Here is a 10,498-nt window from a genome sequence, read left to right as displayed (position 1 = left end):
TCACCAATATTTTTTTAACACAGCAATCAATGGCTTCCTCCTTGGTGTTCTCCCATCACCCCATTCTCGTGTAATGTTTGACATGTGGTATATTTGTCAACAGAAATCCAGGCATTTGTGTAACTTCAGCTGACACACTAAGGTTCTTCTTTTTCTTTTTCTTTTTTTAACCTCATTAAGCAGTCTGCGCTGTCTGACTGCAAAGTCATCTTTACAGGATGACCATTCCTTGAAAGAGAAGCAACAGTGCTGAACCTTCTCCTTGATAGACAATTTGTCTAACTGTGGACTGATGAAGACTTTTAGGGACACTTTTGTAACCTTTTTCCAGCTTTTTTCAAGCCAACAATTCTTAATCATAGGACTTCTGAGGGCTCTTTTGAGTGTGGCATGGTACACATCTGGCAATGCCTCTTGACAGGAGACAATTCTAACATGGTGTGTGTTTTGTAGAGGCCAAAGCAGCTTTAAGCCACACTTCCAATCTTGTCCCATTGATTGGATTCCATGTTGGCGCGGGTTGGCTTACACCTGATTAGCTTTTGGAGAATCTGTAGCCTGGAGGTTCGGTTACATTTTTCTCCCTGTCCTGTGTATATTTGCATGATTTTCAAAAAGTAATCTGAAAACATATAATTGCTTGTGTGGTATTAGTTTAAGCAGACTGTTTTGTTTATTCCTGTGATTTAGAAGAAGCTCATCATATTTTATGATCCATTTATGCAGAAATGTAAGACATTCCATAGAGTTCACATACTTTTCCTCCCACTGTAGTTTGTGGTATGTTTACGGTTTAAACTATTAATATATGAAAGTAGGCGGCACGGTAGACGGCTGGTTAGAGCGTCAGCCTCACAGTTCTGAGGACCAGGGTTCAATCCCCGGCCCCGCCTGTGTGGAGTTTGCATGTTCTCCCCGTGCCTGTGTGGGTTTTCTCCGGGCACTCCGGTTTCCTCCCACATCCCAAAAACATGCATTAATTGGAGACTCTAAAATGCCCATAGGTGTGAATATGAATGCAAGTGCAAATGGTTGTTTGTTTGTATGTGCCCTGCGATTGGCTGGCAACCTGTTCAGGGTGTACCCCGCCTCCTGCCCGATGATAGCTGGGATAGGCTCCAGCACGCCTGCGACCCTAGTGAGGAGAAGCGGCTCAGAAAATGGATGGATGGATGGATATATGAAAGTATAATCACTTGTAGGGGAACATCATTCATTCATTCATTCATCTTCCGTTCCGCTTATCCTCACTAGGGTCACGGGCATGCTGGAGCCTATCCCAGCTATCTTCAGGCAAGGGGAACATAAATCATTGCAATTATTTGCAGATTGAGTTGTTATCATTAACCCCATGGGATTCATTGCGTCCATTGCCAGATTGATGAGCACCATAAACCAGACTGGTCTTGGGAACAGGAGAAGCCATTCAAGAGTTCAAGAAAGATTCAATATGTGACTGTGTACAATTACTACTTTAATGTGGCCTATGTGATTAGCTATAGACACTTAGACACACTCAGTATAAAATATGTATACTGTATTGTATACAGCTCAGAATGTCACAGCACTGCATTCAGCCGTGAACAGTGTTCAGTTATGTGGCATCATGTGCTGTTTGGACACCATCCTATTTCTTCACCCATTGTTTCACCATTGTGGTGGCTATTAACACACAGTCCTTCAGCTCTCACATGTTCAACTGCTACAGAAATACCACACTAGAGATGCATGATTTTGACCTGACTTAGCAGCTGCTCAGTCTGTGGTTGCACTGCTTGTAAGCCAATCGTGGAAGTTTAAGGTATCAGGAGACTGCTTTGGCCTGTCTGCAGTTCCAACCGGTCGGTCCCTACGAGAAGACATGTGGCCACTTAATGTTGTAATCTAAAACCAGCCTGCAATTAAGAATTGGACAGCCCGCTAAAACCAAAATTATACATACCCTGTCACGAGCGGAAATGCCGTAAGGGCAGATCCCAAAAAATAGACTCCAGGTCAGAGGTCCGAACAATTTTAATTAAATGGCAGAGCATGTGATGGCGAGACATACGAAACTAAAGGAACTCACAACCAGAGAGAATCAAAAACAGATAACGCAAGGAGACATGACAAACAGTCAGTGTGGTATAATCGTATCGAGCCTAAATTTGGACAGCGGTCAGAACGCCGGCAAACACGGGGCAAAAACGAGTGAATATTCCGACGCCCACACACTGTCACGGTGCCCCCTAAAAAGGCTAATGATTACAATGCATGACAGGTGCGTCACCGATGTCCACGCCCACCCAGACACTGCAACACAAAGAAAAACAACTTGAAACACAGGGCCATGACATACCCTGGACAAACAGAATGAGGCATTGTGATATTTTAATGATTGCTATTTAATGCTAAAATGCTGTTTTGTGCAAGAGACTGACAAACAAAACAAAAAAAAGCATTGATTTACACTTCTTGGTACTAATTCTTGGTACTATTCCATTGAAAAAACCTCCACTCCCACCGATCCAGGTCCTGGTACATTTGCGCTGGTCTCTGGTCTGGTCGACCCCCTTCTCGGTCCTGCCGGTCCTCCAGTTTTACAATGGATCATACACCCGTCAGTTGGGAGAGGGGAGGAGGGGGGTGGGGTGGGGGGTGGGGGGGGGACGCAGTGTCAGGCTGGGGAGGACACTTTGCCAGGTGTTCCAACCTGCTCTCTGGCCTGCCATGCCTTTCCTCTGCAGATGTTTAATGCATCACATACATTCGCACACCCTCTGGGGAGCCGGTTGGCCTGTTTGGGGGTGACGGTTGGCTCACCCTCACCAGTGTATTCAGTCTTTTAACGCACAACACCCCACGATCATGGTAAAGAAATAATGGTTGCTAGTTGGGGACCTGGTAACCGTAGTAATATGGTGGGTGGTGGGTCTTCACATTTCTCTTGGCTTGACTCCTCAGAACTCAGGTTCTTACAGGTATTTAGAGATTATAAAAGCATCCCACCACACTACTCCTCAGTAGCAGTGCCTTGCTCATTGTCCACATCCTGTCCTGCCCTTCCCTTTTCTGTCCTCTCTCATCTTGTCCTATTGGTTAGTTGTTGAATGTCCTCAGCAGGTGACACCCCCCACCCTTAATCCACAAAAGAGAACACAATTTGACTGTTGTAACGTTACTTGTGGTCAAATATCTAGGCTGTCTAATTATTGTTCTGGTGTGGTTCGCACCTCTATTCCCCTTGTCCGTTCTGTCTCCCTGTCTGTTACCTAAAACCCTTTTCTGTTCAGCTACATTTTCCATAAACATCAGGATAATTAAAAAAACATTTAAAACTAAGGAGAGGGAGTATTTCAAGGTCCCCTGTTGCACAACAAAACTGTTCCAGCACAAAAGGCGTACAGATCCACCATTCTGCATGTCCATGCAGCTGAACAGAACAGGTTAACAAAAAAAGCAACAACAAAAAAAACCTCCACAATCATCACTAAACTTTTCCACCTCACTCAGGTTTGAAAGGTGCCTTCTGCAGACTGCACATTTTGCTCCAGAATGCCTTGATAGTCTTGACATTTCATTGTACCCTGCATACATTCAAGACACTCTGTGCTGGATGTAACAAAGCAGCCCCTTAACATACCTGAGCCTCCTCCATGTTTTTGGTTTTTGGACTGCTGTCTTCTTTCTATGCTTGTTTTTTTTGCATCCATCAACATAGCACTCCAGTTTTGTCTCATCTGTCCATTTATGGGAGCACATTCTTCTCTGTTGCCTGTCAATATCCATTTTGTATTGTATATACCTATTTTTTTACAGCATTTGTCCTCATTAGGCTTGCGGTTGACCTGGAGCCTCTCCCACATCCTGGACTGGTCGCCAGCCAATTGCAGGGCACACATAGACAAACAACCATTCATACTCACACCTGTTGACAAATTATAGTCTTCAATTAGCCAAGTATGAACATGCGTGTTTTTTAAATGTGGGAGGCATGCAAAGTCCATACATGGAGCCGGAGCTGTGTTTCAAACCCAGAACATCTGAACTGCGGTGCAGACACAATAACCACATTCTGCAGTGTTGCCCAGTTAATTCATGCTGAAATATTCTGAGGCAACATTTAATAAAATTGTATTTTAATTATATTTAATTCGATGAAAAAGGCGGAGCAGGTTATTTTGTGTTTACAAGTACACTTCCCCAAAAGAAATTAATGATTGAATCGTGTTTGTTGTTTTCTTCATGTCAAACTCCGAGCATGAAAGCTTGTTGCACGGGGCTCATGCAAACCTGAGTGAAGGGTAAAAAGGGGGGAGGAGAGAAAATGTGAGGGTACCGCCCGCCACATTTACAGTACAGTATCGCATCACTGCATCTAACCTCAAACTGTCTCCCTCCAGCTTGCTTACATCGCACTTGGCTGCTTGTGTTCACGCCGCTCTTTAGTCTGCAGGTCACAAAATGCTCACCTGCCCATTGGGGGAAAAAAACAAAACAATCTTTTTATGTATTTTTCTATGTATTTATGAATCTCACATTACATCGTCGTGTCTAAGCAACCTCCCTCCCTCGCTCCCCTCCTCCTCCGCCCCACTACGCAATCGAGCCGGCACTGCTTGGTGTCGTTATAACCTCGCGCTTGGATGTCTGCTGCGCTCTTCATCGTCCATCCTCCTCATCCTCGTCGTCTCCGCCGCCGCGCCACTCTGAACCCACAACGGAACTCAAAGCGAGAGAAATGACAGACCCGGTGACCAGAGAGTTCTACCCAGTCCCGGAGTTAACCATAGTGGATCCGTCTCCAGGCACGGTGCGGAACGGCCAGTGCGCCCCGGATGGCTTCGGCAACAACCGCAACAACCAGCAGCAGCAGCACGTCAGAAGCCCCGTCCGACATGAGCCTCTCACCACCGGCCAGGAGATGAAAATCGCAGACAGTGTGGAGGGAGAAGGTGCGCTAACTCTTTTTCATATCTTGTTGTTGTTGTTGTTGTTGTTGTTGTTCTTCTTCTTCTTCTTCTTCTTCTTCTTCTTCTTCTTCTTCTTCTTATTATTATTATTATTATTATTAGACGGGGGCCCCTGGGAAATGAGGTGAGGTATTTTTAACCCACTCTTATTTGAATAATTAACAAGTAAGCATGATTTAAAAAATCTTCCTACCCTTAAAACAAAACAAAGCAAAATAAAAATACAAATCTATGGGCAGCACGGTGTGCTAGTGGCTTGCATGTCTGCCTTGCAGTTTGGTTCAAGATTCGAATCTGTGGTTCTCCGGCTTCCTCCCACATTCCAAAAATGTGCATGTTAGGTTCACTGAGGACTAAATTGTGCATAGGTGTGAATGTGAGTGTGAATGGTTGTTTGTCTATTGCAATTGGCTGGGGACCAGTCCAGGGTGTGCCCTGCCTGACGCTGAACTGAAATGCTGGAGTGTGAAGTAGAAAAGTAGGTAGTGTAGAATGTGAGAATTCGAGAAAAGCTGTAATATAGTCTTGAGGAAACTTTGTAAAATGTCTCCATTAATTTGAGATGTTTCTCAGGGAAAATGTGGACTCTTCAAAAAAATATGGATTTAAAAAAACAAAATGGAGATTTTGAAGTTATATGTTCCATTTTTGTGATCAGTTTTGGAATCTTTTCATGGAACATGTGCAATTGTTCAAAAATAGGGGTATTCGGAATGTTGACCATTGTGAAAGTCCAATGATTTGACTTGGTTGAAAAAAATATTTTTTAATTAATTAAAATCGTTTTTTTTTTCTTGTGGAGAATGGAATCATGGTAAAAGAAGAAATTATGTGGAAGTTGAAGATACAGACCCTTTTGTCGCTGGAATGGTTTGAATCAGTTCAGGATTCTAACTCTAAGTGCAAAGCAGACATGCTAGCCACTAGTACACCGTGCTGCCCATAGATTTTTTGTTTTGTTTTGTTTTAAGGGTAGGAAGATTTTTAAAATCATGCTGACTTGTTAGGTGCGAATGTGAATGCGAATGGCTGTTTGTTTCTATGTGCCCTGCTATTGGCTGGCGACCGGTTCAGGGTGTACCCCGCCTCCCGCCCGAAGATAGCTGGGATGGGCTCCAGCAGCCCGTGACCCTTGTGAGGATAAGCGATCCAGAAAATGGATGGATGGATGTTAAACAGAGAATTTTAGTCCATAATACAGAGCTTTGGGCCGACAGGCAAGTCTGCCTTGAAGCCACCTTGGTACCAGTCACATACTTGACCAATAAATCCTTTACTGTGTGTTTTCATGCCTTAAGAAAGCATGAATGTGTGAGTGTGTGAAAGAGATTATGTATGATTTTTGGATATTTATAATCCCATTCATTATATGCACTTGTCAGTGGAACTAAACATTCCATAATGGACAAATGATCCCATGTTATTGAGTCAATCCTACACCTGTAACTTATTTTGTATAGGCACCCGTCAGGTTTAGTTAATGTGTTTATTTTTACTAAATATGATTTCAAGGGACAAGTTGCACCTTTTTAATGATGGTTAACCTAGTAAGCCTGTTAGAATGAGTAAAACACGAGTAAACAACAATAGCTTATAATGCTCCATTGCCATCAAGAATGAAGATAAAATTCCTAATTTAATCATTAAACATATCCCATGTAAATTGTCTCCAGCTAAAAACAGGAGTGATTAGGAAATACTGTAACTCACTCACATACAGTATTTCCTACAACTCAATGAACATTGTGTGGATGGATTCCATTTATTTTCGGCAAGTCAGCAGTATAGACAGTATCAAAAGGAAATTGACCATTTGTTATTCACAATAAAGGTCCACCATTGGCTTTTATAGTGGAGGCTTTGAAAGAGACAATTTAAAACAGTTCCCAGGTGTCTTCATAAAAGGTATTACTTGCACTTGTCTCACTCTGGTTGAAATCGCTCTGTTTCATCATACTTGTTCTGGTATAGTTCTAAAAATAAAAAGTGGTATCCAACATCCCTATTTATATTTAAGCAGTGTTAATGTTCAAACTGTGCATATTGTTAAAGTGGCTTACAATATTATTAAATGTACTTGGGATTAGAAATGATCTTGTTTTTTGATGAATGCTTAGGTCTACTACGCTAATGGTATTTTAATGTTGGTCATGATGGTGGGACCTGTACCGCTAAGCATATTTTTAATCGTGACTTGGTCTAAAACATTTGAGAACCACTGCATTAAGAGATTATTCTTTAAAAACAACATCCAAAATACAAACCCAATTCCAATGAAGTTGGGATGTTAAACATAAATAAAAGCAGAATACAGTGATTGGCAAATCTTGTTCAACCTATATTTAATTGAATACACTACAAAGACAAGATATTTAATGTTGAAATTGATAAACTTTATTGTTTTTAGCAAATAATCATTAACTTAGAATTTTATGGCTGCAACACGTTCCAAAAAATCTGGGACAGGGTCATGTTTACCACTGTGTTACATCACCTTTTCTTTTAACAACATTCAATAAACGTTTGGGAACTGAGGACACTAATTGTTGAAGCTTTATTGGCGGAATTCTGTCCCATTCTTGCTTGATGTACAGCTTCAACTGTTCAACAGTCCGGGGTCTCCGTTGTCGTATTTTATGCTTCATAATGCGCCACACATTTTCAATGGGAGACAGGTCTGGACTGCAGGCAGGCCAGTCTAGTACCCGCACTCTTTTACTACGACGCCACGCTGTTGTAATATGTGCAGAATGTGGTTTGGCATTGTCTTGCTGAAATTAGCAGGGGCGTCCATGAAAAAAACGTTGCTTGGATGGCAGCATATGTTTCTCCAAAACCTGTATGTACCTTTCAGCATTAATGGTGCCTTCACAGATGTGTAAGTTACCCATGCCATTGGCACTAACATAGCCCCATACCATCACAGATGCTGGCTTTTGAACTTTGCGTCCATAACAGTCCGGATGGTTCTTTTCCTCTGGCCCGGAGGACATGACGTCCACAGTTTTCAAAACCAATTTGAAATGTGGACTCGTCAGACCACAGAACACTTTTCCACTTTGCATCAGTCCATCTTAGATGAGCTCAGACCCAGAGAAGCCGGCGGCGTTTCTAGGTGTTGTTGATAAATGGCTTGTGCTTTGCATAGTAGAGTTTCAAGTTGCAGTTATGGATGTAGCGCCGAACTGTATTTACTGACATTGGTTTTCTGAAGTGTTCCTGAGCCCATGTGGTGATATCCTTTACACATTGATGTCGGTTTTTGATGCAGTGCCGCCTGAGGGACCAAAGGTCATGGCCATTCAATGTTGGTTTTCGATCTTGCCGCTTACATGCAGTGATTTCTCCAGATTCTCTGAACCTTTTGATGATATTATGGACCGTAGATGATGAAATCCCTAAATTCCTTGCAATTGTACGTTGAGGAACATTGTACATAAACTGTTCGTCTATTTTCTCACGCACTTGTTCACAAAGAGGTGAACCTCGCCCCATCTTTGCTTGTGAATGATTGAGCAATTCAGGGACGCTCCTTTTATACCCAATCATGGCACTCACCTGTTCCCGATTAACCTGTTCACCTGTGGGGTGTTCCCAACAGGTGTTTGACTAGCTTTTTTGCCACCCGTCCCAGCTTTTTTGGAACGTGATGCAGCCATAAAATTTTAAGTGAATGATTATTTGCTAAAAACAATAAAATTTATCAGTTTGAACATTAAATATCTTGTCTTTGTAGTGTATTCAATTAAATATAGGTTGAACATGATTTGCAAATCATTGTATTCTGTTTTTATTTATGTTTAACACAACGTCCCAACTTCATTGGAATTGGGGTTGTACTTTGGCCCCAGTCCACATAAAGCACATAAAGTATTCACTCTGCCTGGACTAATTAAACTGGCAAAAATGATCAGTTGTTACTTTACTAGAATTGTCAGGCAAAAAGAGTCTTGCCGAGGTCAGGAAATTACAGGTTTTCAGTGACACCAATGGCGGCAATGTGCAGTTTAATTAAAGTTATCTGCAAAAATCACAGTCTTTTGGAGTATTATGCCCAGCCATTTATTTTTGGTCACCTAAAGTGTGTAATCACCCTTCTTGACTGCATCGTTTTTACCAATGCCGTACATGGACCTAATTGGCTGCTGGACATTTGTACATGTCGTAAAAGGCTCATGAGGTTGGTTAACAAGGGTGGATTTTCTGGCCTTTTCCTTAACTGGCTTCTTTAAGCCGATGCAATATTCAGTCCATACAGTGGCGCCTTGAGATATGAATTTAATTGGTTCCATGAACATGTTCGTAACTCATCACACTCGTATCTCAAATCATTCCACCCCATTAAAGTGAATGGAAACGCCATTAAGCTGTTCCCCCCAACAAAAAATTATGTAATGTGTATTTTAATGAGGAAATATAGTGCTGTATGATATTGCACTTTATTAAAACCAAAGTAATGGCATAATTGAAAAGAATGTAGAGAATTCAACCGTTTTTGTCACACTTTATGATTCAATTCAATTGGCATTATGCTGCTCCTTCTGGTGTATGCACCTTGGCCACCCTGTGGCAGTATAATACAGACATACAGATATACACGGAGACAGAGGAGACCTCACAACTTCTCAGTATTAATATTAGTCATTTTTCACAAAGGATAACAAATATTTGCCCTTGAGTATTATTATATTATACAGTACGTCTCCATGTGTTGCTCCGCCGTTTGTGTTCAAATATCATTTGCTTAAAGCATTATAACACTGCCACATAGATGCTAATCGTTAGCTAGTGCATGGTGTTTCCCATTATGTGTTAGCATTAGGATTAATCATGCTCACTTAAAGGCTTGTTTTAAATACACAATATTTAATTATCTTTGTTTTATATTTAGTTTGCAGTAAATTCAAGTGAGACGTGGAGTGGGAGTAAACAGCTTGAAGCCTCTTTTTGGAAGATTTGTTCATTACGTCAAACTGCAGCTTGTTGTGAAATGAATTGAGTTGAGTGCACTGCCACCACACAAAACTTGTATCGCATAATATTTGCTCGCAAGCCAAAGAAAAAAAAAAAAATCAGCCGAACAACGGCTCGTATCTCGAGAAACATGTAAGTTGGGTCACTCGTATCTCAAGGCACCACTGTATTGTGATGAAGGGTTCATATTTGGAATGACTTTATTGTCCTTTTTACGAACAAAGGTGGTTTTGGGGACCTAAGCCTGCCTGACAACACAACCCCCCTGTAACTAACTCCCTCTGAGAAGTTGGAAAAATGTTTGCTATGCTTCCAACACAAATTTTACTGATTGGCATGAAATTTGGTGCAGTTGAACAGGAAGTTGACCTTTTTGATTGAAGCAGCCATTTTGGGTGAATTCTGGGGCTTGTACTTTGGCAAACTCCAAGTGGGGAATTTATCCAAAGCATCGCCGATTGAAAGCAGGTATACTAGATCAGAGGTTCGCAAACCTTTTGGGGCCAAGGACTCCTTACAGGTGAGACATTTTTCCAAAAACCTACTCATAAGCCTAATGCTAATTAAACATA

General features: G+C 41.7%; 1 protein-coding gene across 1 annotated transcript in view; it reads left to right on the top strand.

Moving 5' to 3' along the window:
- Nucleotides 1–4,351: 4,351 nt before the first annotated feature.
- The window catches only part of LOC133486965 (transmembrane protein 163a-like), a 40,062-nt gene continuing 33,915 nt past the window's right edge, over nt 4,352–10,498 (top strand). The window contains exon 1 of the mRNA XM_061792848.1: nt 4,352–4,934. Coding sequence (XP_061648832.1) covers nt 4,721–4,934 — 214 coding nt within the window. The 5' untranslated portion in view covers nt 4,352–4,720. The remainder of the gene's footprint in view (nt 4,935–10,498) is intronic.

This window comes from Phyllopteryx taeniolatus, chromosome 12 (genome assembly GCF_024500385.1).
Source record: "Phyllopteryx taeniolatus isolate TA_2022b chromosome 12, UOR_Ptae_1.2, whole genome shotgun sequence".
Taxonomy (NCBI): Eukaryota; Metazoa; Chordata; class Actinopteri; order Syngnathiformes; family Syngnathidae; genus Phyllopteryx; species Phyllopteryx taeniolatus.
This window is presented reverse-complemented; position numbering and strand designations above follow the sequence as displayed.